The following is a 27,436-nucleotide window of genomic DNA, read 5'->3' as shown; positions in this document are numbered from 1 at the left end:
AGATTTGCTCAGATTTGCTGATCTGGTTTTTTTCCCCACAATTTCAACATTATGAGTAGGGATGGGTACCGTTCTGACATAAACGGTAGTAACCAGACCGAAAAGCAGCGCACATTTCGGTGCTTTATTTCGGTGCTTTTTTTTTTTTTTTCTTGAGATGTCATACACTTTGGATTCTAGCCAATTATTTTACCTTCACAAGGATAGTAGGCGGGCCCAGGTACGTAGTTCTTTCAGAGCAGAGCTACAGATTAAAAATGCCCAAGGCAAGCGGTCAAAAGTCTGGCTGTACTTCACAGCAAAAGATGCAAACTCAGCAGCCTGCAACAAGTGCTTTAAGCCCCACGCTCCCGGTTTCACCACACTCTGACCCAAATTCACTGAATGAGCCGCAAAAGAAGACCACAAAAACACACAGCAGCGCAAATGCACTAAGACAGAAATTGGCTTACCTTCCAGATTTCCTCCGTTATTTTCGCCGGTAGTCGGTAGCCATGTGATTATCAGCAGTTACCACGCCTACCTAGCCGCATCAGAGTCGTTGGCCATTTATCAATGCCCAAGTACGCGAGTACGTACTCGCGTTCTCGGTGAGTACGTACCCGCCGAGAACACGAGCACGGACTCGCGATATGTACAATTGGAACACCTGCGTACGTGATGATGTCACAGGTCCGGAGTTTTTACTGCCGTCCCCTCTTAATTTAACTGTGAGTAACATGTTATGAAGCTTAACTTTAATCACAGCCAAACCGGTTTACTCAGGAACAAATAAAACACTGAAATAAACCAAACATTAACATTTAGAAGTGATCTAAGTGACTTATATATCATTTTTAACCTCAGTAGTGAAACCTCCATTAATAAAAATAGTGTACATGTACATACGTGTACATACCTTAATAAAAACAAGCAGGTAAGATGTTAGAACGCTTTTATTTCTACTCTAGTGGACACTCAATACTATAGACAGCTGCTGGAGTTTCTTTAACCTGAGTAGTGAGAAGTCCGCGAGCGGGGGGGGGTTGAAAACGATGTGCCGGGAGTCCGCTGTTGAGTTTTGGACGAAATGCATTCTGGGATATATAGCTGTCCCAAGTCCACACCGATGCATGCTCGATAAAACGGGCGGATCGAGAACACATCCGGGACTCTCCGACTGATGACGTATCACGAGTACACGAGAACGCAAGTACGCACAAGTACGCATATTGATAAACGCCCGTTTTCTGTCAACAACCTCCATTTTGACCCACCTATAGACACGTGACTGGACAGACGTCACATGCAGTAAATTTGGGCCCACGTGGGTTTTGGCATTACAACGTCTGATTGGTTGACGTAACGTGAACGTGGCATCCTTACTGTGACTCTATTGGCTCAAACAATTAAAAAGAGGTGTCAATCATGCAAATTGACCAAAAGAAACCAAAGTTACAGCCCCTCAGAGTTTAAAGGGCCAGAGGCCAATTAAGCGCTCCATGGCATAAAAGGCCCATTACCATGTAAATGTGTGGTTAATTCTTCAAAAATGCATTTAAAAAAAAAAAAAAGAAGCATTTTTAGGCATGTTAATAAAATTAATTAATGACTGCTCTTAAATACCTAAAAAACTCAACTGGCATGGTGTCCAATTGTGTGCAAGAATTGGACATTTTTGTACAACGTCTGGATATTCATGTATTGACAGCGCTATAATTTTTCACTGTTTCACTTTAAAAACATAAATCTTTGCACAGATGATGTTTATATGTTGTTATAACAACATATAAACACCATCTTATCTTAATGACCAGTCATTAAGATAAGATGGGGCCTGATTATGAAATGATAGCACCATATATGGTGCTATCATTTTGCAGAAAAAAAGAGACCACTAAAAATAAAAACATGAGAGGTTTTTGGACGAAGTTTGTGTTCTCCATTCTTTAAGCACCGGCACCGTTTCAAAAGTACCGATTTGGCACCGGTATCGGATAAAACCTAAACGATACCTATCCCTAATTATGAGTAAACTAATGCAGGTATGAGAATCAGGCATAGGCTGTGTTTTGAAAAGTGTCTATTAACACCTGTATTAAATGTATATGATCAGATCTAAGATCATCACACTGCCCCTCTGATTGTCTCCCCCCAAGCTTGCTTAAAAACACTTTTAATACTGTTGGGCCTTTTGTCCTGAGATTAATTAATACGTCCTTTGCTACCAGCTCCGTCCCATCATGCTTTAAACAAGCTGTAGTTCAGCCTCTTCTTAAAAAACATAACCTCAACCCAACTGTTCTTTCCAATTACAGGCCAATCTCAAAGCTTCCTTTTCTGTCTAAAGTTTTGGAGAAAGTGGTCTACTTACAGCTGCAAGCCCACCTTGACTTTAACATGATCTCTGAAAAATTTAAATCTGGTTTTAAATCACTACGAGCTTTTTAGGACAACTCAGTTTTTCATAAATGTTTGTAAAGTCAAACTGCATGGCTAGGTGCTTGATATTTTACACCTGCAACAACAGGACTGAAATCACCTGAATTGAAATATATATAGGTGTGGTTGTCCACATAGTATATATACCACAGATAACCAAATTTTCTTTGACTGTGTACAATATGTGCATAGAAAAGAATGGAAATCATACCCTGACTTTTATATTTAACACAAATGTGACTCTAGATGTCAGTTGACGTTGCTCATTAACTGCAAGACATGTAAAAGGTAACCAGTGCTGCAAACTTTTTGCTAATTAAATAGACAGCGAGGTGTTTACAATATTTCCACTAAAACGACTTTATTTCAACATATACTCTGAATCGTGATTTCCCCTGCGTACTAAAACATAAAGGTAATTATATCTTATCTTAAGTATATTTTGGGGAAATGCATTAAGCTTAAAATTTGTACTTTTGTGTTTTTCCTATTCAACTTGAAGATCAGTAGTTTTGTAGCAACCAAGGATCACATGCATGAGCTAAGGCTGAAAGGAGTTCATCTGGCACAACATCTAGAATAGAATAGAATGGAATTTAACTTTATTATCATTGCACATGTCACAAGTACAAGGCAACGAAATGCAGTTTGCATCCATCCAGAAAGTGCTTTAGCCATAATATAGATATATTACAAAATATGGATCTATTATGGATCTATCTCAGATGCATTACTGCAAGATTTCGCCAATAAAAAAGTATGTCAGAATTTACCCTCTCCTGTTTCCCTGATAGAAGCAACAACATGTAAATGACCAATAGAAGCCCAAGCAGACAACTGAGCTGATGGAATCAGTTGGAGAAACTTTTCTTCACTCCTCAAAGGTGACTTCTTCAGTCTTAGCTAACTGCAGGTTTCATATCTTTAGCCATTTTACAATGCTGTGATTGCTGCCATTCCCCAACTCTCTGTGAATGATTCTCATGGCCACTGATCAATGGTCATAACAGTTTGCATACTAATGATCACGAAACAGAGCTGTTCAGTTGGTCAGTGGTGCTAATTTTGCTCTTTATGCAAATTTTGAGGAAACCTCCAGTGACCTGAACCTGAATAAGTCACAGGGATGAGTGACGAAACTTCCTGGGATTTCCCTACCTGGATGATTGAGCGTGCATCTTTCCTATCTTTCTTAAGATTTTCCAAACATAACAAAGTTAATATTATTTTAAACCTTTTTTAAACCATTATTTGGCAGTTTTTTACTGAAAACATCTTCCAAGTGATGCAGGGTGTGAAAGAAAGCAGCTGATTTGATTTGTAAATGCGTAATCTAATCTTATCTGACAAAATATAGCGCAGTTCAAACAGAACATTAGTGAGGATAAACAAAGGGCTGAATATTTGACTTTAATTTGCTAAGCAGGCAGACGCACAACTCAAGTGAATGCTAACATGTTAGCTATATCAGTTTTGTGAGGCAGTAACACATTAGCATCGTGAGAAGAGCTTGTTAGTGAGCTTGCGTTGCTGAAAACAAATGTTAATGCAGGTTTAATGGAATGCATGCCATTAGTACTGCTGCTTTGTAAAGCACTTTTAAGAAACTAGCAATGGGTAAACAAAGCTGTTTCACAAAAATGTCTTTCAGTGTAGCATGTGCAGTAAGGAAAATAGCAGGCAGTGAGTCTTTTATGTACTGATCAGCCAACAACACACGGCACCTTTCATTTCAGTCCAGCTGTGACCATACTGTGTCACATTAGGTTTAAATCATTCATCCTAGGATTTGGTATGTGTGAGTGTCTGCGTGTCACCTGCCCACTGTGCCGGACGCCGTGATCCTGCTGAGTTTGGTAAAAGTCTCGGTTGCCCTCGGAGCTCCACAGACACTATTCAAACAGTGCTAGTCATCAGTCACCTTGGTGACAGACACCTGCAGCGCTTACTGTGATTTATTAGAGCGGGTTTATATAACGCTGGCTCACAGGCAGTGAAAGTGGAGGGGAAAACTGAAAATCAATGTTGTGCCATCTTTGCACACAGTCACTATACTATTGTGCCACCTGGCTTTGCTACTGTCTTGCCTGAAGGATATATTTGAACTTAATTTAATCGTGCCTTTCACTTAATTGACCTTCTGCTAAACCCCTCCCCTGAAGCATGGCTGTCTCATAAGAGCAATGCCCATTATCTAAAATATGGTCTTTTGGTTTTTTGGCCTTTTTAAAATGAACAGGATGAGAAAAAGTTTAAAGAGGTGTCAGTGGCTCATTGTTACGAGGTTATGTATTTTCTCTTTCACAGTTGTGATTGGGTAGAAATAAAAAAAATAATAATAATTTTTTGCCAGAGTTGTACAGATTTCATTTTGGCTTCCTGGTGCGAACTGAGGCTCTCCCAAGTATCTCTCATCCATAGAGCCCAAGGATGTTCATTTTGGCTTTATAGTCATGCAGCCGCTCCGGTCGGGGGTGTTGTTCAGGTGGAAATTTTAAAAGATAGCTGAGGGCCTAGGGGATTATTACCAGTTCTTGCTAGGGCTACACTGTAAAACACAATTCTGCTCTTTGTTTGCATTTCTTCTTCTTGAATATTCAGATGCTCAGCGTGTGTTGAATTTTTGACTGGTAACCCTTTTTTTTGTCCTACTTCAGGCTCAGTAGTCTCTGACACAGGAAGCTGCAGGACGTCCCTAAAACTGTTTGATCAGAAACTAAACTCTGCTTTCAAGCTTAAAAACAGATTTTTTTTATCTTTTAAAATTATTTAAAGCGCATAACTAGAGTTCATGCTAAAGAATGTTCAGTGGCAGAGAGCTAGAATTGAGAGATCTTCTTTTATTTCCTTATGTGTAAAATTCAAAATGTAAAGAAAGAAAAAGTACCGTGCACAACTTCCTAACTAAGGAACCGGAAGGTTAGCAACTTTTGTAGAGGAAACAACAACTCTCCTAAATGCTTTCACGTCTATCTTCTTCCTCGTGATGGTCAACAAGATTTGGGATTTCAGTCTTCCATGTTTACATCTTTCATGTCTGCTTCTCTCAGTGCTTCTCTCCGATTCCTCCTCCCTCGTTCCCCACAAAACGTAATCTGTAAAATACATGTCCTCCTTCTGTGCCCGTCTCTGCAGCATGTCCAGAAAATCCTCTCTTTGTGAGCTGCTAATGTGTGCTTCAAGTTGTAGTAGTAGTAGTTGCTGTCGTTGGTCTTGTAGATTGACATGTTGCTGCTGCTGTTGTTGTGCTTCTCCTTGCAGACGGTCTGGTTTGACCTGCACCAGAGGCTAACAGACACAGATGGCACCACCAGTGCAGTGAGTACACTAAACACTTTAACGTTGTCCATTACACTGCAGCACACAGCCTTGGGCCGAGCATCGCTTTCTGCTGCAATACCGTCCTTACACCGCACTACCCTGTTCCTGATGACATACCTATATGATGCAATTACTAGTGGACAGCGCTTATGCATGGCCAGAGCTTTCCAAAAATAACCCTGCTCTGTGTGTCTCTCTCATGGGTGTGAACTTATGAATTATTTCCCAGGAAATGTGTGTGTTTTGTTGTCTGGATCCGAATAATTTATAGGCACCGAGTATTCTCCAGAAGAACAAATAGAGTAATACATTATCTTATAACATCTAACACCCACAGAGAAAATAGCAGGCATATCAGGAGTGCAAGACAAGTGCAGCATATTCAGTATGATTTTGTTTGTGATAACAATCGGTGACTCATAGAAAAAACAAAAACCATAAGCACGATCTTCTTTACAAGCCGTATTCGGATTCAGTCATAAATCACAACATCTTCCGTTACAGAAACCCAAATATTTGACACCATTTTCACACACTACTCCAGCTAAGATTGCATATCGCAAACAACACATGTATGCCTGCAGTGAAGTAGAGATAACAGGGTGAGAAGTATGAATGCCTGAAAAGCCAAAAACGATCTGTCTTATAGCAATGTGGATTTATTGTAGTCACAGTTACTTTTCCCTTTCCGATTTTCCCTCTTATAAACCAAAGACATAAGAAAAACGTCCTTCACTAAGGGGTGATCGTATATGTCTGAGAATCGTTGAGATGGTGTCGTTTACCACATTGATTCTTGCTTATAAAACAGGCTGAGGGGTTTAACTGGCTTTGGTATAAAGTTACAGTACATTTACACTAGAACAAGCAGCAAATGACCCCTGGAAAAATCAATTCCATGTGGTGTATTTATATATCAAAAATCACTTTATGCCAGTTAGAGCTATTAAGTTCTGTACAGATGCACCACTAAAAGCATGAACAGAGACATGAATATGTATACTTATTTGTGTCATTGTGCAAAGCTGTAAATGCACAGTTTAAAATAATAATAATAATAATACATTTTATTTAAGAAAGCGCCTTTTAAACCATTCAAGAACACTGTACACAAGCAGTAACAACAACAAACATAACAGTTTACAAAATAATAAGGATAAAACGTTGAGTAAATAAATAAAATAAATTAAAGTAGCAGGATGGGAAAGTTTATGTGGAATAGGCTATTGTGAACAGGTGAGTTTTGAGTCTGGACTTAAAAAGAGGGAGGGAAGTGGTGTTTCTTATCTCAGGAGGAAGGGCGTTCCAAAGACGGGGGGCAGAGCAACAGAAAGCCCTGCGCCCCATGGTGGCAAGCCGGGGGGAAGGGACGGAAAGAGAAAGAGAGGAGGAGGATCTGAGACACCGAGAAAGAATGGTGATGTGAACCAGGTCAGAGAGGTATGAAGGCGAGAAATGATGGATAGCCTTGAATGTGTACAAAAGTATCTTGAAATTGATGTGGTATTTAACCGGAAGCCAGTGAAGCTGCTGCTGAGCAGGGGTGATGTGGTGCATAGAAGGGGTCCTGGTGATAATACGGGCAGCAGAGTTCTGGACACACGTTGAAGCTTATGGATGGATTTTTGACTAAGACCAAAAAGAAGAGAGTTGCAGTAATCGATCCGGGAAGTGACCAGGCTATGAACAAGAATGGCAGTGGCATGTGGGGACAGAAAAGGACGGAGACGATTAAAAGTATAAATTACAATCACTGGGCATGTATCGACAACACTTCAGTCTCTGGGTTAGCCATAAATTTAAACAGTAAAAATGACTACTGAGCACATCTCTGAAATTCTTATACATTAATACTTAATATGTATACATGAATTTATTGCATGTACCTGTGATCTATAAAAAATTTACAAAATTGATCACCAGTTCAGAGTGTTATACAGTTGATGATGAAATGGAAAGGCCCTTTGAAGTAAAAGTTAAACTCAATTAAAAAAAAGTTTTTTTAAACTATCAAAAATTACGACTTACCTTAAAAACCTGGACTCAGCCATCCAAAGCAATGGACAGTACACTAGGGAGGTGAAGAAAAGAGTGCAGGCAGGGCAGTTTGTGACAGAAGGAGAGCAGCAGGAGGCAAAAATATATGAGCGTGCCAACATGTTGACAGGAATTTAGCAGGTACAATATTTACTATGTTATCGGTCCCGGTTTAGCATGGCATCGTGGCCTTTATGACTTCGTAATGAGGTGCGGACAATTAAAAGAATGAGTCCTTCACACCATCGAAACAAAGACTCTTGTGCTGCCACTTTTATGTTGTCGAGAGACAACTGGGATTTAGTTGAGTTGTCTTAATCTAAGTAGTGACTCACCTAACCAGCACCACCATCTTTTTGCATCTTTCTATATTTGTCTGCCTCTTTCTATAGTCCTTTATTCCATTTTTCATTTTAGCATCATGTTGGTGTTGAAGATGGTTTGGTGAACCGTCACTATCTGGGCCCCTTTACCTGCTTCATCTGTGATTAAAGCCACACAGCCTGAATTAGGTTACAGAAGTCCAGTTGCTTTCTTTTCCAGGTCTTAGGAGGCTGGAAAAGAAAGCGACTGGACTTCTTTGAATGTCTTGAAGAGGCACCTCTAGGATCCAGTGCAGTCCAGTAAATTTCTTTCCAACCTCTGTAGAATATCTGTTCTTTTTATGTAAGTAAAGTAAGTGTGTCAGTGCATATGTTTCGTGCATTTGTGTTTACATAAACCCAAGTTCAGGAAGTTTAACATAGGGCCTTCCTGTGTTTAAGGGTGACCTTTGTAATAATCACAAATGCGCTCTTGCCCTCAGCAGTCGAGCCACTTATGGCTCTCAATTTGCTGCCTGGTAGCCACGAGGGCCCTGACTGACTTGTCCCGTTGTCATGGCCACTGACACAAAAAAAGGTTATTATAAGCGACTATCCACATGCGAGGGAGAAGTTTTAGAGCCCTGATTTGAAATTTAAATGCAGCTCCAGGAAACACTCCTAAAACACTTAACAATGTGCAATTATAAAGAGAAGTAACAGGCAAAGGTAAGAAACAGGAAAATTAAACTTGAAAAATAATAGAAACATTTTATGAAGCCATACCTACTTTGCAGTCTTTAAAAAAAACGATTCCAGTATAACACTGCGAGGCAATTAAACATAAAAATAGCCACTGGTAATCACCTTGTATAACAGGATCCATTTGGCTGTTTGGTGGCCTGCTTTACAAAGCAAAGTGAACAGAGTCCAGCTGGGACATTTTTGCCTTTGAGATAATGGTGTTTGTGCTAACACACAGACTAGGAAACCACTCTAGTGCAGTCCTCATGGTAATGCAGCGCATGCTTCATCCCGCCATGTCAGAGCTTCCAAACACGTGCGAGTATTTGTGTGGAGTTTGTGTACACCAACAGTCAGTTCTTTTAAATGTGAAAACTCACATTCAGTTCACAGACATTTAGACACATTTTTTAACAATTTTTTTGAAAGTGAAATGAAACAGTTCTTCAGTTCCAAGTGTGCATAGTTTAACTGACGGTTAAACGTCATCATGGCCAAATGATGACGCTGCATTTACTGCATTTACATCAACCTACAAAAACATACATGCTTTAACTAAACCTGGAGTTTGTTTAGTAAAGAAAGTAAAGATAGTAAAGATATCCTGAGTTTCATTTTTTACTTGTGACCTTGTGGCGTGTACTGTGCCTCTATTGAAACTATCATCCACAACTGCTTTTCTCTTGCAATTCACAAAAGCACTGACCTCATTACAAAAGTTAGAGTGATGCCTTTTTCTCAGCTATCAGGATGAACTCTCTGACATAGATGTGAATGACCTAACTTCCTCTGAGTGGTAATTTAGAATGTAAATTTAAAATCACAGCACTGCCACTGTTTTTTTACTTATTTGTCAAGTCATGGTAAATTTGTCACACAATATTGTGGTTGTGCCGTCATCTTCGATGCAGCGTAGAGCAGCAGCTTGGAAATAGTTTGAATGTGACTGTTAGGATAACAATAGTGTTGTGTTGGGCTGTCTGACTGGATTGAAAGATGGAGTTGAGCTCAAAGAACGGTAAAGATTAATGCACCGCATACAATCCAAGTACGATGCATTTACTTCTTAGATGTGCTGATTAAAATGACAGTAATTAAGCTGACTTTAGCTACACATTTAGCCTATTACAAAAGGCAATGGCAATTTTATTTTAATAGTGCATTTCACTGCAAAGTCAATGTGCTTAACACAGAAGATAAAAACATAAAAACCTGTGTAGGTTTATGATGCCTTAAGATAATAAAAACAGCAAAATATATTAAAGCAAAGCAAAAAATAAAAAATAAAGCAAACGCACCATTTGAGTGTAGGCCTGAGTGAATGAAAAAGGTTTTGAGTGACCACAATAGCTGAAAGCACCCTGAGTGTACTTAGATCTCATTTCAGGAACAGTTAAAACATACGCACTTGATTAAGTGAAAAACCTGACTGAGCATTTTTCATTCACTTCAGCACATTTTTAATTCTTTTTCCCCTGCTGCACTCATGGTGCTCACAGGTGAAAATATTGTGGATGGATGGAAGGATGGAGACTTATCAACACTGTGTGCAAAAGCAGAGGACCAACTGTTCTGATTATCAGTGATAAGCCTGTTATTTATGATCTAATACTGAAGAAGAGGGTCTTTGTAACATAATAACAAAAAGCTCCTGAGGAAACTAATCTGAAAATGAAGTCGTAAAAACTGCAGTCTGTGGAGTCAGACCACTGTAGATTCACAACTAGATTTACACGATTGCTTCTAACTGTATACAGTATATAGATGAGATGGCACACTGCGCTGAAGAAGAGAGCTTTTTTCTTTCAGTCGTACAAAATACAAAGTGCAAAACTGGCATGCGGAATAGAGGTCCTATAAAGGGGTGGGATGCCACTGAATACATGGACCTTTCATGGATCTTACACACAAGTTTGGTCTAATATGAAAATGTAACAAATGTTTGAGTTTTGAAGGTTCCCTACCTGCAGTCCTGCGTAACAGGATGCCTGTCTTCACCCTTGCTTTTTAATACCGTGGAGAACACATTTGTTTGCTTAGGGTTTGAAGAATCTGCTGTTCAAATGACGAGCTTCTCTATCAGTATGTGTGCAGTATGACTTCATGTATAATGATAAGTACTGATACATGTGCACGGTTTTCTTCAATACAGGATCTGCTCAGAAAGTAAAGAACAGATATTTTGTATGTGATGTTGATGGAAATGTCGGAAAACGATTCCCTTTTAAAGAACTATTATTATAAATAATCTCCACCTGAGAACAGCTGTCCGTTACATAAGCAGTGGCTGAAATCGTTCCCAGAAAATCAGACCCTCGCAGATTGCCTCCCTCTTAGTAAATGCTGCAAAATGTTCCACCAACCAAACGTATTAAAATTCCTCCTGTTGTTTGCATCCAATCTTAGACACACTTCACTGATTACATGCAAACTGGGCATTACAGTCTATCGGATCTGTTTGATAAATAAGTCTCTAGACACAGAAAGCTTCTGAAATGAGGTTCTAATAAACCTGGCTTTTTGTTCCAAGACTCGAATAAAGACTTGGCATGTGTAATGAAAATGAAATGGAATGCGAATTTCCCTTAATTTTTCTACCACCACCATTCGCTGCCTCTCCTCAACTGTTTCCTCTTGCTTTACAGCTGAGTATACCATCACCTTTTGAGCGCTCAGGCCCTCTGTGGTACACCTCTCTTGCATCTTAACAGCAGTTTTTCATAACAAGGTCATGCTCCACTTCACCTTTATATAATTTCACCCCTCCCCTATAACTTCTATTTTCCTCCTGGATTTTATTACCCATCATCTCCTCTGCCCATTCACTGTTCTATCAAAGCAATCACGCCTCCTCTCAGCACAAAGACACCTCCGTGAGTTGTATCGGCACAAAGGGGATCATAATAGGATCACATACTACATGAGAGATGTAAAGATAATTTGACATTGCAGTTGGGGAGCTGAATTAGCATGTGCATTTTATTTGTAGTGGATACTTGTCAGCAGTGAGTGGCTGGCTGACAATGAGCTGTTATGAGAAGTAGGTAACTCAATCACATACACTGTCTTTTGATCCCCAAGTGGCATGCGAAAAAAGACAAGAGATGCAATAAAAACAGAAGAAGCCAGAGCCAATGAAATCTAAAACTGGAAGTGTAAAGCAGTGGGATAGAGACGCAGTTTAAAGGTGTAAAAAAAAAAAAGTGAATAAGAAAGTAGATAGTGTAGATCAGAGAACACAGGTGCAGGTTTATGAGGTCTTTTTAGCACAAATAGCATGAATTTCTTGTGTTTTTTACCCGAGATTTATTGACTGTGCAGAATATCTTTGCACAGGTTATTCAACTAAATAAAATAATAAATTAACCACATGCACTCAGGAAAGAGCAAAACCCACTGTTATAGGTTTCATTTTCTAATAAAATATCACATGAATGCAATCACGCTGGGCAGCTAACACGCACAATGCTGACCTCCCACTAACATTATACCAAGAGTCATTTTAGTAGTATTATTGTTATTATTGTTATTGTCATCTAGACCCAACTGAGAGAATCACAGAAATGTAGTGTTTCACCAGAGGATACTCTCAAAACCATAAAGGTTAGCCTCCTGGTGGGAAAAAGTCGGGGACCAAGAACTGTGATTAGAGTTCCAGCAACACTTGAAGTTCAGTTCAATTCAATTCAACTCAGTTCAATTCAATTTTATTTATATAGCACCAAATCTAAAGAACAGTGGCCTCAAGGCGCTTTATATTGTAAGGCAGACCCTACAATAATACATACAGAGAAAAAAACCAACAATCATATGACCCCCTATGAGCAAGCACTTTGGCGACAGTGGGAAGGAAAAACTCCCTTTTAACAGGAAGAAACCTCCGGCAGAACCAGGCTCAGGGAGGGGCGGGGCCATCTGCTGCGACCGCTTGGGGTGAGAGAAGGAAGACAGGATAAAGACATGCTGTGGAAGAGAGGGAGAGATTAATATCAAGTGTGATTCTGAGGTCTGTTAACACATAGTGAGTGAGAAAGGTGACTTTACATCATGGAAGTCCCCCAGCAGCCTACACCTATTGCAGCATAACTAAGGGGAGATTCAGGGTCACCTGATCCAGCCCTAACTATATGCTTTAGTATAAAGGAAAGTTTTAAGCCTAATCCTAAAAGAAGTATAAAGAACAACTTCATCTTCTTCATCATCTACTGAGCACATTGGCAGCAGGTGAATTTGTGCCAGAAACCTCTAACAGCCATGGCTGCCTGGACACAATGTTGTGTTAGTGTTTCAATATAAGGGTAATAATGTAAAAATGCTGGTTGTGCTAAACTTAATACATTGTCAATAATTTTAAGTTGGTTTAATGTAAAAATGTAAGTTGTTCCCGTTTTAACTGTTTCCTGATTTCACTTATGTTAAATAATTAGTTAAGGTGACCTGATGTATAATAATAATAATAATAATGATTATTAGAATAATAAATACATTCAACACATGCAATCAAGAAAGAGCAAAACCCCACTTATTATGGGTTTCTTTTGCTAATAAAATATCAGATGAATGCAGTCACTGAGTTCAGTCTGAGTTAACAGACAGATTTGCACGTTTCACTTTTTGCTTGTTTAAAAAAAAGATGAATTAATTCCGTTAAATTATTGAATGATGCTCAGCGATGTTTATCCTCTGTCTGACCAAGATTTAATTGAAATCCAACTAAAAGGTGAACTGACTAACATTTCCATCCATGGAGCCATGCAGCTTTCAGGGCCAAAAGGATGCGTCCTATAGTTATTCATCATATCTCAGCCAGTTTGTTTGTTTGTTTTTTAACATATTTACTTAAATCATGAGTGTTATGTTGAATAAGTATTTCTGGACATAAAAAGCAAGATAAACTGACTCTGTTTGGCTATGATTCAAAACAGGATTTTAATGAGAATACTTAAGTAGTTGGGTGAGGACAAGATGCATCATTGGAGATGGAGCTAACAGGCTGGGATGGCTCAGGAATGGAGAGCAGGACGGGCAGAGCTGGCAGGCAGGCAGAAAGGAAGACAGAATTGACTAATGGCTGAGTGTGGAGTGGAGCCAAAGGTTGGAAGCTTGACCCATGCTGGGCAGGTCTAAACAGAGAAAAAAATTGGATCAGAGCAAAAGATACGTGGAGCAAACTAAACCGAGCAAATCACTAGCACCAGCAAAACTACTGCAACTGGCACAACGATTTGTCAGACAATAGCAGGAGAGGGCAGATATGCTGCAGAATAATGTGCTGATGACCAACAGATGTGTAATCTAATGGGAGAAATGCTGGGAGAGCTGAAGATGAGGAGGCCATCCCTACCATTCACAAATACAGAACACAAGACAGAGAAAAGGGTGAAAAGGGAGAGAAGATTCTAAATCAATTACCAGATCATTATGCAAGCTAGCACTGGGAAAGTACGTTTGTAAGGGTTCCAAACAAGAAGCAGAAAAAAGTGAATCAGGAAGCAAAACTTCCAAGCTGAGAAAGCAGAGCCATACTTTACTCCTAACAGAGACATTAATAAATGTCTGAAATGTTGAATTTAATGTATTCCAGATAAATTAAGCAGACAGGCAGGCGTAGAGGAGAAAGTGAGATTCACAGAGGGACATTTGGGATGCTTTGAAGACTAGTATGAAAAATAAATCCAAAACTTATGAATATGTATATGACCATATGAAGGGGTCACACATTCTGCAGCAGCTCCCTTAGTTGGACCATATTTCTCAAACTCCAGCAGTGCTGACTCAGATGCAGGATGACTTAGGGGCCTTCCTTAAACTGAATCAGTGCTACATAACGGTGCTTTGTCAGTCTAAACCTGATTTTTGCTGGGCAGAATGCAATCATCCTGTAAAACTAATGAAAGTTTTTGTATGTTTATTCTTTCTTTCATATGCTTATAAGAGTTTTACCAGAACACCTGGAAGACACAGAATCAAATTACTTTACCAATGTTTCACTTGTACCCTAGTCATTTGCACCCACATATCAAAATGAGCAGATTATTGACTTGTACAGGTGTAGTCTGACATTTTATGTACACATATTTGTTTTCCTGCTGAGAGTTGCATAAAGTTGACAAATTGAGCTCTTGTGTTTTGTGCGTTACCTTCTGAAAGCTACTCTTGATTTCACACATTAGTTTTTGGATTCATGTCTTGAAATCTAGAGTCTGGTGTTTTGGTCTTTGCCATCTTAGTCTTTTAAAACTAGATACATGTGTGAGAGGGTGGAGGTGATAAGCTAGTGCTAACACTAGCGAACTGGCTTGGTTAACAAGTGACATCCATAGTAAGCTTTGATACACTATAAGGACACAATAAGGACTGGGCGAGCAAAACAATATACTTACAGGAGCTTGTCAGCAATTGAAACCCACGCCATGAAGCTCCGGGCGCACGGTTTATGTGCTGATGTTAAAGCCAGAGGAGTTTTGGAACTATTATTGATTGAGTAGAGAACATTAACTGTATCTTAGTTAGCTTTTTAGAACAACTCACTTTTTCACGATTGTTTGTAAAGCCAGACTAAATGTCTAAGCGCTTGATTTAATACACTTGTGCCAATGGGACTGAAATCACCTGAATTCCAAAACTGTACTTTTGTCCATATGGTGGATATATTATTAGTTTTGGCAAACAGAAAACAAACTTAAGACAAAATATACTTGATGGAATGCATGAGCGTAGAGGGTCTGTTAGTGTAACCTAATGCAGGACACTGAAAGCACTGGAAAACACTGGTGTTTCCAAGTGTTTGACCCCCAAAGTCCAGTTAATTTAACTAGTAGCTGCATAAAGGGCCAAAGCATGGGTGAGCATTCAGCAGTTAAGCATTTAGTTGGTCTTGGGTATAGCATACAGTACTCTGATTGCTAACCTTGTACACACCTGTAGCGCCAATGCTTCCTCAAAATGAAAAAAACTGCCTCTGTCAAAACTGCGGTGCTAGGTTGTTAAAAAAAATCTGTAAGTTATGTTAGAAGACAGCATGTCATTACTTCCAGAAAATGCCCTCATTAAGCCACAAAATGCATAATGTTATGAACATCACTGTGACTTCCAAGAAAAAAACACAAAAACTTTTCTCAAAAGCTTGTGTGTGGGTGCAAAGAGAGAGAGGGCTGAGATCTGAGACGTGTACTCAGGCCTGGATTGTTAAGTGCAGTGTGAGTGCAGACCAACTGGGCAGTGGGTAGATGAGATGCACATACTCCTGACTCTAACTCATTGATTTAACTAATTAATAAGTAATCTTTGGAGGTGATGTATTAGAAGATTATATTACCTTTGGACAGATGCAAACTATGTTGCATGTTTTATGTCTTTTGGTTAAGCTCATGTGGGAGTAAGGGGTAGCCTGCCAGCACCGCATGTCTCAATTATGACATTATACACAGTTTGCAATTCCGTCAAAAACAAAAATTTATTTTAAAATTTTCTTTTGGGTATAAATTTAACAAGCAATGCACCTGCCTCTGTTGTATAAAAAGCTAAACCATCTATACAGTGCTGGCTTTAGCTTTACAACGAGTTTGCAGGCATGACACTGCCTTTGCAAGGATAAGCACATTTCCCAAAATATCAAATTATTTCTCTAAATGCATTTTTGTCCTGTTAGCTTTCATAACATCTTAAGTCATGCTTGGAGAGAGACTGTTGCTTTATATGCAATTGTGTCTATTTAGGGTATTACACTAATCTTAATTGCAGTTCTGTGTAACATTAGATGGACTTGAAAGTCTTACATATGGCTTTCTCAGGCCTGCAGCTGTGCTCCAGTGAAGCAGTTGATTCAGAAGTGTTGCACAAGTAAAGTGGTAAAGGAGTGTGAAGAGGGCTCCTAGCATGCATTTTCTTCATTCACAACCCCCAGCCTCACTGCTTCATGGAGGTTACCACTGCTTTCCTTTCATGAAGCAGCACATGATGGATCAGTTAGCTTTGATTGTTATGTCCAGCTCCAAGTGAGATCCTTCCTGCTGCTTCAATTGCCCTGACTCGCAAAATTTCTTTCATAAAATATCCAGGGTGTAAATTATATTAGGCACACTAAGAGAATTCATAGATTTTTTTATACAGTCTGGAGGTCATATAGATTTCAAGGTACCAGGTGTTTTGAAGCCCAGTGGTTTGCCTGCTCAATGCACCATTGGAGATTTTTCAAGGTGACATGGAAAATGTTTAGAAGGAAAATGTACAAAAGAAGAAGGAATTCTTCTTGACTTTGGATTGATGCTTTACTACAAAAGAATACAGAAAATTTTCCACAGGTTCAAGTTTTGGAAGAAATAATAAATAAATAAATAAATAAAAACTAGATTGTTCAGCTTTTTGTGACTGAACTTGTTTTTCTGTGAGCCCTTTTTAAAAAGTGAATGTCTGAGTGTGTCAGGCTTGGAGCCACTAGTCATGGAGATTACTGACAAGAAGAAAAATGTAGCACCAGTGTTTCCCTTTAAAGGTACAAAAAGCTATTTCTTTTCCTGTTGAGTCCAACTTGTTTGCGGTCATAAAGATGTCCGATAACCAAAGTTAAAATGCTGGCAACTATGTCAGAGTTGGTGCAAATGTTCCTTTTTACACAGCAAAATTAGACTTAATGACAGGACAGTGGTATATTACAATCATGTCTGACACATGTGAGATCTGAATCTGTGAGACCGGAATCTTCTCAGTGTCTCCAGTCATGATATATGAATGGTGGCACTTGTTCCCTGAATGGCACCAATCCCCTTGGTAGCTGTTTGTGTTCTTGGCACTGGAGAATTTCTCTGTAAATTCAATAACTGCTCCACCGTGCTTTAATCAGCCACAACCCCCACTGCCTCTTTCTTTCTCTACCTCTCACTCTCTGTTTGTTTCTCCCTCGTCTATGCTGCAACACAATTTAGTCCACTTAGCCAGGAACCTGACAGCTTGTTCACTGTATCTGTTCCCATGTGTGTGTGTGTGTGTGTGTGTGTGTGTGTGTGCGAGTGTGTGTGCGAAAGAGAAAGAGAGAGACAGACTCATCCTCTCCTCCACCTCCATATTTTTTAGCTTTGCCTTTATTACTTCCCTTCGCTATTAACTGACGTTGACTGATTTGGTGCAGGCTTTTATCCTGCCTTAACTGTACCAAAAGGCCCCACTGTTATCCAAATGTAGCCATACTGTGTTTTTTCTCCCCCCTGTGCTAATAACGCACTTTATGATCCGTATTTAATTACTAACCAGCATCAAGACGTAGTACACTGACAAATAGCACAACGATACGTTGCAAATTGCCCAAAAAACAAAAACAAATGTGGGAGATTGTGATAAAAGCAACAGCAGGTCAGGCAGAATAAATGTTTTAAAAAAGAGAGAGGGAATGAGAGAGAGCGAGAGAGAGTAATTCCCAGAAAAGCAGGATCAAAACGATGGAAAACATTTATACAACCAGCAGTAAAGTACAACCCTATTTTTGTTGCATTCAATTCCAGGTGTGATTGTAATATTCTAAGACTGGACCAATTAAAATATTGTGACCTTCAAGGTCATCTTCCTATGCACCCCTGGACCAATTTCAGTCTATGTGCTAATTTTAGATTGCTCGCTTAGTGCTCCAGTGATCAACGCTGCTGATCAGAGTTTGTTGTCGTCAGACCAAACCGTAGCTTTTAGTGGTGAAGGCCACAGCTTCCTACCCATAATGCAGTGCATGATGTGAAACGTGCAGTCAGGAGAGTGCCATCCATCTTCAGCATTCAGTGTGTAATTTGAATTGATTCCATGGTTTTAGACTCTTCAAGACTTAAATTTTAACGTCACAAGGTACACGAGGCTGGTTCCAAGAGCAGATCAGTTCATGCAGACTCCCATATTAAAGTGCTCCACATAACAGCGTTGGTATCACTCTTTTTCACAACTGTTTGGTAGGTGTTTTTTTTTCCTAGGCCTTATTTCTTCTAACCATTGCCCATTTGTTTGTGGTGTTGGTGCCTTATGGAGCATTTTTAGGGAATTATCTGAGAAATATGACTTGCTGTGTTGTATTGTTGAATAAAATTGCAGAATTTAACTCTTTTAGAAGAGTCTCTTACTATCATCTCCATTAATTAGTGGGTAGGTATGTCTGTGCAATGCACCCATACAGTTTATCAGTATAGATTATTAATAAGACTTGTTAGCATTACCTGATCCACATATGGTAACTTCTAGCTCAAAAAATACAAACAAAAACAAACAATGTGGCAGCAGCCAAAATGAAACACCAGAGGCTTCAAAATACAACCAGAAATGAGTGGGTGACATGACTGTGAGTTGGTCTGTCCTTTATATACTGTACAGCCTATGGCTGGCTCCAGGGCAAGGAAAACGCAAGATTTATTGGCCACAGTAACACAGTCTTTGGTGATCATTTGGAAGATTTGCCTTCCTGTGACTTCTTATTTTTCCCAAAAATGGAATTAAAGTTGAAGGGTTACCATTTTGACACAGTGGAGGAGATCAAGCATGCACTGGAAATGCACAAATGTAAATGGCCGTAGTATGAGTTCCATGGAGTGACCTAAATATAGCAGCAACATTAAAACTCATGCAGAAACTCAACTCGGAAGGCAGACTGGTCAAATTTAAATCAGGTGCATTACCTCGTATAATTATTATGCACTGGTGAACCATAAAGACAACAGGGTATGAAACAAAAGAGAACAATTCAGAGAGAGAGCCCAGAAACTATGCCTGTGTTAGCCGTTTGGCACTGGCTGTTTTGTTCATTCTTCCAGGCTGAGAAGTGTCATCCATAAAGTCAGGCACTTTCAAAATAACCTGATGAGTTTTTTTTATTATCTGGGTTTAATATGAGGGATTTGTAAATGTAAAGGTCTAAGAATTCATAAACACAACTAGACTTTTTATGAGCTAATGTCTTTTTGGAATAAAGTTTTGGAAGATGCTTATCAACTATTTGATGTGCTTCTCAACTTTCACACAATGTGTGATTTGACTTTATTGAAAAAGGAGACAGACTATGACTATGAGTTTTACTCCATAGTATTTCCACTCTTGGTTTGGGTATTGTTTTCTTTTTTTAAATTCATATCACATCTTATCTGACCTGCCCGATCAAACCTGAACCGAGGGGGGGTGGGGGTAGTATTTTTGTAAATGCGTTGCTTATAAATGTGCTTTGAGATGTATGCAGAGAAGCCCCACTGAAATGCAACCCTCACCAACAGATGTAAACATTGATAAAAGGAATAATTTGGAAGATGGATGGAAAAGCATGAAGGAGAATGAAATTAGAGGTGCTCAAAGGAATTCATAAGCTGAGAAGAAAGAAAGTCCTCCGGGGCTAGAGAGGTTCTGGTTGATATTTCAAAAGCAAAAATTCCCTAGTACTTATTCCACATAATCATTGCTACCTGAAGGTCATTACAATTTATGCAACAACCCACTGAGCTTTGCATATGAGCAATCAAGATAATGCAGTCTGAAAGGATACAAAGTTAGTTATCCTGAAAGGAAGAAACGCCCCTCAGAAGTTAGATACCTCGTCTGAATTAATGTACAAATAGGAAGAGCTCCCATGAAAGGTATGTGCGACAGGCAAGGGAGACACACAAGTAATTTCAGAGGAAAAGTGCTTGGGCTTTGTTTGTCACTTGGAGATGGGTAAAATGAATGAATGAGCGAAGGTGGAAGCATTAAAAATTAATCTTTCCTTTGAAATACTTCAGCTGTTGTTAGGCAAGCAGGTACAGCTGCTGTTTCAGTTACATCTTCTTTATAATGACTGGAACTTGAAAGCAACACAGGGATTCACCGTAGTCAACAGACAGTGTTTCAGTGTCAAAACTGAAAATGCTACCAATGTAAAAATGATTTTAAACCATATTAAATGCAATACTTTCCACAGTGCATTAGTACATTATGAAACCTCAAACTGTTCAGTGCAGCCACTCACCCTAATTTTGGCAGGCTGATCCATTTAAAATAGTCTCAGAGATGGAATTTTAATACATCTAGGAGCTGCACACTACAGCCACAATCTGATTAATTGGTTTTGTTTTCATTTTTGAAATGCCAAAGCCTGGTCCAGTTCCAGATTTCATTCATCAGAACATTTAATTTGTTAAACTTAGAAATTCCTTTTTTTTTTTTTCTCCTTCTTCTTCTTCTTTTTCCCTTCACTGTGACTGAGGACTGAGGAAACTTAAACAGGCACTGGTATGGTTATCACTTCTCAAATTAAAACTGCACTTATAAATCTCTTTTATCTTTATATCAATTAGTAATCATTTAAATAAAATTGTATCATGTGAAAAGTCAGCAAACTCAGAAGCTCCCCTAACGTTTATGGAGATTTTAGGGAAACAGAAATGTAGATGTTCAAGGAAAGTTAAACTATCCATAGCCAGGATATACATTATACATCATCACCAAAATACCTGGCTTGAAACCAACCTTTAGCCACAATTTACAAACCACTGATCCAAAACACTCCAAGCTGGACACTGCACTTACTGGGGTCCCCAACAACACATTTCGAACAACAGTTTCGAAGCAGGTTGGATGAAAAGAAAGGACAGGACTACAAACACACACACACAGTGAGATATTTCTTGGTGTTACTCTTGTTCTGTCATGTGAAAACTACACAACCCATAAAATGTGTTCTACTTACCACGAGTTTCAGTATTTTTGTTTTTTTTCAACTACCTATAAATGACCAAATATTTGATGGACACAAAAAAGAAAGCTTGCATGCACATCTGATTCTGTAATAATATGTTTGCACAATAATATGTTAGACATAACAATTTTGTAAGCCCACAATCTGTCGCTGTTGTCAAACGTACTCTGCCCTCAAGCGGTCAACTGATTCACCATGAAATAGTCACGTCGTATGTCAATTACATTGTTCAATCAAGTGTGCAATCAAGTGAAATCGAAAATTATAGTAATTTACTCTTACATAACTACTACTTTGATCTTTAGCTCTCCAGATATTCCAAAAGGATGCCAATCACTGCTTTACGTGAAGTGCTGCTCTTGTTGTTATGTATTTATTCTTTTTCTCCTGCTGTTGCAGTCAGCAGGTGAGTGCAACTAATACTTTAGTCATGCATCTGTAATTGCAGCTACAGGAGATGCTGTTTATTTCTAAACTAATGAGTGGCTTGTTACCTCCTCCTTCTTCTTCTTATAATCAATGAGGGATCAATCAGTGAGGGTTTCCTTGAGCTCAAAACAGGGCTGATGGATGGCAGGAGAAACAAAGAGAAATAACAGAAGAGAAGAACTGGTGATAACAAACAAGCTCCAGGATCATAAATAAAATGGAAATAGGGCTAAGAGAAAACCCCAACAATCAAATGATACCTATATAGAAGACCTATATGGGTAATGGGTATTTCCCAGTTCCCATGGTAACACTAGACTGATCCTCCACACATCCCTCTAGTCCTCCCATTTTCACACCCAGTACATAATAATCCACATTAGAGCATATTCCACACACACACACACACACACACACATTAGCACCCACAGGCTTAACACATATAGCACAGTATCTACATAGTGTGTCCTTGATAGAAGGTGATGATTTCTGCATATTTTACAGAGTTGGTGGTTTAAAACCTCACTGGGGATTTACATAGAGACGTGAAGAAGGAGACAGAAGAGAAATGCTTTTTGTTTGACATACATTTGCCAATATACTATGTGTTTACTACAGTATAGTACTCACACTGTGTTTCGCTGATAATTGCAGAGCAAAATTACAATCAATTGAGAAAACGGTTACTCAGAGCCCAACGCAGACAAATAGGTGGTGTCACACAGTTTGGCACTCATCAGCAATCATCCACATTAAAGCAAAATTAAAGCGGCAGCTTGGAAGTTTGTTTTTTTTTCTCCTCTAAAACCCCAGTTAGTCTTTTTGTAGTTTCTTGCATCATAAACACTTGATAAAAAAGTAGGTGCTTGGAAAGAGAGACAACAAAATTATTATTTAATGATGAAAAACTGAAGAATTTACTTTTTATGTTTTAAAGAAGCAGAGCCCATGAGCAGGTTCAGACATATTGCCATGCATAACGCTCGCCATGTCATGTACCAAACCCACCCTCCCAATATAGAAGTCTTTTCAAGCGCCAATTTTCCCCCTGATATGTTAATGTTGCTGCTGCCATGTAAAGCTCCCTGCTGTTTCAACCCCTCCACCACCCCAGCATCCATTTATAAACTTCGGAAAGATGTTCACCCATCAGTCCCCAATTTTAGAGCATCTTTAGAGGGAATGACCATTTTGCAACATAAACTCTAAGTATATTATCCTGCTGTAATAAGTCAGCCACAAATGTGAGTTGTCTGATTGAACTGTAATATGTTCAGCTGTTGCAGAACATAAATTTCGTTCTCTAAATCCTGTCATGCATGCATGGAAAAAGCACCACAAGGCGCTTTTCAGAAATCACACTCAGTTTATCTGGATTTAAAAGCTCATTTAAATGATATTATATAGTGGATTCGGTTTCCCATGTTACTACTGGACCATTTAAATGTTCTGGCTTGCTGGAGTAGTTGTAAGCGAAGACACAGAGATGGTCCAGTTTTCTATGGAATTAGAGTTTGGTTCTGGATCCTCTCTGTTAGACATTCTCATTCCCAAATCCCTCATATGAAGAGGTTTTTCTGGTACACAGCTCTGTGAAGACATGGAAACACTGTAAAACATAAAGGAAGGGCCCAAATATAGACACAGACAGCTCCATCTGCACCAGCTCTGGTCTTAAAGTGTTTCTGAGTTTTCACTGTTTGCACTGTGGGCAAAGAATGAATTGGTGTGCTTGACAAATTTGGACTGGGGAAGCATTTTTGAATTTTCAAACCATTTTAAAAGTGGTTTGGTTTCAGTCTTCTCATTTTTAATGCCCCACCCCCATGCCCGAAAGGTCCTTGCTTCCCACCTGTGCCTAAAATTCTGGAAACATTTCTGATACGGAGCTGTTGTTGTTGTCTGACATTTAACCACGAGCACTCAGTGGGCTTTTGAGTCGATGCAGAGCTGGAGACAGGAACAGGAAAATACAGAAATCAATAACATTTTTACAAGCCTGTGAACTAGGCTCCACATGTCTTTATGACACTGTGGTAGTCAGCCGCTTGTCCAATCAAGCAGACTCATAGAGTAAAGAGTGTCCTGTAAGCACACACACACACTCACAAACACTGCAAGGATTGGATTTAGCTGTCTATAGTTTCATTTCATTGTAGATGGTTTTGCTGATGCGACATGTTTACACACATTCACACGCATTTTCATGACAACTAAAGATCCATCTACAGAAAGACTGGGAGGTACAGCCTAATGCTCTAGACAGTTACAAATAGTTACAATTAATTTCAATTGGTTTGTCATTTCCAACATGTGCATGTTCCCAGGGAAGGGCTTTCTGTCAGTCAGGCTCCTGTAAACAATCAAACACGCTAAGTAGTCATGAACGCTCAGTATATCAATAATTATGACAGTAGCAGTGATGGATATTTCCACTTTCTGTAAGCTGTACAGACTCAAAACACAGAAGATTTATGATGGACTTGAGCAGACTGACGCTATTAGCAACATTGTCCTTAAGTTTGCTTTATCAATCTAAACATAAAAGCTCATAATCATGAAGCCAAAAAAGAAAGAAAATCAATGTAAAATACGTCATGTAACTCAGTACCACATAAAGCATATATTGTTTTGTGAATTTTCAAAATAAAATTGATCAAGTCTAATCTGATGTGTGGATAATTAACCTAATTCCATTATATCCAGTTTGGATAAATGAGAAGGCATTATTAGGATTATAAGGATTATTGGGGTTTTTCTTAGATTATTACTGTATAATCACTTTAGTTGTAGTCTTTTTTTAAACCTATATCTTGTTTTCCAGCAAACTGGTCTTAGTCTTAGGCTCACCTGCGCTCTTACTGACATGGATACAGCTTTGATGCTGACCGTTACCACAGAGGTTAGCACGACAGAGAACACAGAGCTGCAGAGTTAGGGTCTCCTGATTTATCACCTCTGCAGGGCCACAGAGTCAGCAGGGAGCAGATGTAATCATAGTGATTCGGTCAGGGAAGCTGGATGGTTAATGGAGTGGTAGTGATTAGATTAACAGAAGCTGCTGGGCAATGTAGTGTTTCTAATTGAGTTGGTAGGACGTCTGTGCGTGTTTGTGTGTTGTTGTTTTTAGCTGGGCTGTAGTAGGCTTTATAATTCTGTCAAGTTTTATCACTGCTGTGGGTTCTCAATCCGGCGTGCCCATGCAATCATTGCCTTGTAAATCACATAAGTACAACACGTCTTTACTGAGCAACATTCAGGTTTTCATTCATCCACCTCAGTGTTGCAGCACTGACACTGCCTCTTGATTGCAATTTAAGCTAATTGCAGGAGATAAACTGTGTTGTAAAGCGATAACATGCCAATAAAACAATCAGCAGATGCACACTAACGCACAAATGCAGATGAGATGAATGACATGAGAGCCTCCACTAGTACAAGCTGCAAGAGCTGTGGCTAATATCTGCTAAATGGAGAGCTCTCTTATTAAGATGTTGTGATAGCAAGCTATTTCCAGTTGCTAATCAGTTGCTCGATCTGATATTTAATATCCTGTTAACAGCAACAACACGTCCATAAAACAATTAGGATGTCTTGTTGCAGGGTAAAGGGCTGAAAGCCTTCTGAAATATTGTAGAATGGGATCACATCTGTATTTTCAAGCACCCAGAATGAGGACAATAGAAAAGGAGCACAGACAGAAGGACTAGATTGCATGCTTGATAAAAGAACTGCAGGTGTTCTGCTGTTTGCTGGAAGAAAAAGGTTAGGTGAGGTAAAAGTGGTCTAAGCATAAAAATAAAATAGTCCTAAGATAGAAGAGAACGACATCACCAACCACTGCTGGTGATTTACCGTCTGCGTCTTGAATCTATTTCTGTTTTGTGTGTTGGAAGAGATGTCAAAGTGTTTAACTTGGTTCTTCATGTGGAGTCCCACAAGGCTCAATGTTATGCTGACATTACTGAGCTTTCCTAACATTCTAGCTTTTGTAAATAAATACATTTGAGAAGTTGGCATTGCACGCTTTCATTGCTTTCTTGATCTAAATGAAGAAAAGCAGCATACCGCGACTTTAAAATGAAAACAAAAATGCCAAACTTTCTAAAATTAATAGTTAACAGTTAAAAATGTGTTTGAAACGTGGTTTTCTATAGCAGGCTGACAATGAGGTTCTGTGTCATCACGTGGGCGGACATAACTGCAGAACAGCTGATGGGATGTCATTTTTGCACAAAAATTGTGTGATACGTTTTGCCTGTTACATGATTTGCCATGTAAAACCTGTTTCTTCTCTGTTGCATCAAATTGTGCAGATTTGATTTCATACAGAATTCAGTGTTTTTATTTTATTGATCACTTAACCCCTCTGAAGGTTGGCTCCATTATACATTTCAGCTCTTTCGTCAGTCTTGTATTAGACTTCTCAGATCTGACATCTAAACGCTGTTAAAAGTCTTCCTTTTCAAGCTCAAGGTTTAACTGTCCAACACTGCAGAGCAAACACTTTTCTCTCATTTGTCAATGCCACATTTTAATTTGTAATGTTTTTCATTAGCTCTGTTTATTGATTCCTTAAAGGTTTTGGCCTATTTTATAGCACCATTGTTTCTGGATACTTTTGAAGTGTTAACCTTATTTTCTTTAATTGTATTATTTCCATGTAATAACTTGAAATGTGCAAATTCAACTCAAGATTAATCTTATTAAAGATTTATAACAGGAAATAAATGCTGGTGCGCTGTTTACATACTCTTCAAATATTACATAGTTGTTATGCGTTAAATAATATTGAAATAAGATCATCAGTGTGTTAGTGAGAGATGTAGAGGTGTGACAGATGATGCGCGAGGGGGCGTAAGTGTGTGCGTTTGCATATATGCGAGCTAAGAAGGCATATTGTGTCAGTGAGACACTTCTGGAGTTATCTAGGTCACAGTGGATTAATTTTTAATTTTACTGTAGTGAGCTACAGTAATGCTGGCACATTAAAAAGCTGAAGACATCTGCAGCTAATCTCATCTGATTAAAACAATAGAAGACACAGTTCTTTGGTTCTTGTTAGAAATGGGATTCATACCAATAACGGCTAATAATCATTCAGCCTCTTATTGTTCATCATTTCCCAGAATCCCCAGGAAGCCCCCCCATCACAACATTTCTGTAGGCTGTGTGAAATTATGAACGTCTATGCTTTTAGCCGCAGGAGACAGGGACTTTAGAAAGGCACTGCATCATTCCCTCACATTTCAATTTAGTATCAGAGAAATTGCTCGTAGCTCTAGTAAATGGATAATAATTTAACAAGTGATGAATAAAAAATTAGATGTGTCTTATAAATCCCCTGGTAACTACACCTGCTATCCTAATCACATGAAATTAGCTTTGTCTAAAACTAGCATGACCAGCATGGTCACAAATATTTATGTCAAGAAAATGCCCGAAAACTAACTACCTGGTAGCCCGCTAACATGTTGGTGCAGACAAAGAA

At 39.0% G+C, this 27,436-nt stretch overlaps 1 protein-coding gene across 2 annotated transcripts in view; it reads left to right on the top strand.

Moving 5' to 3' along the window:
• necab2 (N-terminal EF-hand calcium binding protein 2) overlaps nucleotides 1-27,436 on the top strand; it is a 136,038-nt gene that overhangs the window by 91,074 nt on the left and 17,528 nt on the right. Inside the window, exon 9 of one of the 2 annotated variants that reach the window (XM_005449397.3) lies at nucleotides 5,683-5,739. The exons of the other annotated variant lie outside the window; for it this stretch is intronic. Coding sequence (XP_005449454.1) covers nucleotides 5,683-5,739 — 57 coding nt within the window. The remainder of the gene's footprint in view (nucleotides 1-5,682; nucleotides 5,740-27,436) is intronic. 2 annotated transcript variants of the gene reach the window in all.

Source organism: Oreochromis niloticus, linkage group LG7 (assembly GCF_001858045.2).
Source record: "Oreochromis niloticus isolate F11D_XX linkage group LG7, O_niloticus_UMD_NMBU, whole genome shotgun sequence".
NCBI lineage: Eukaryota > Metazoa > Chordata > Actinopteri > Cichliformes > Cichlidae > Oreochromis > Oreochromis niloticus.
Note: the sequence above shows the minus strand (reverse complement) of the source record. Positions and strands in the feature narration are given on the sequence as shown.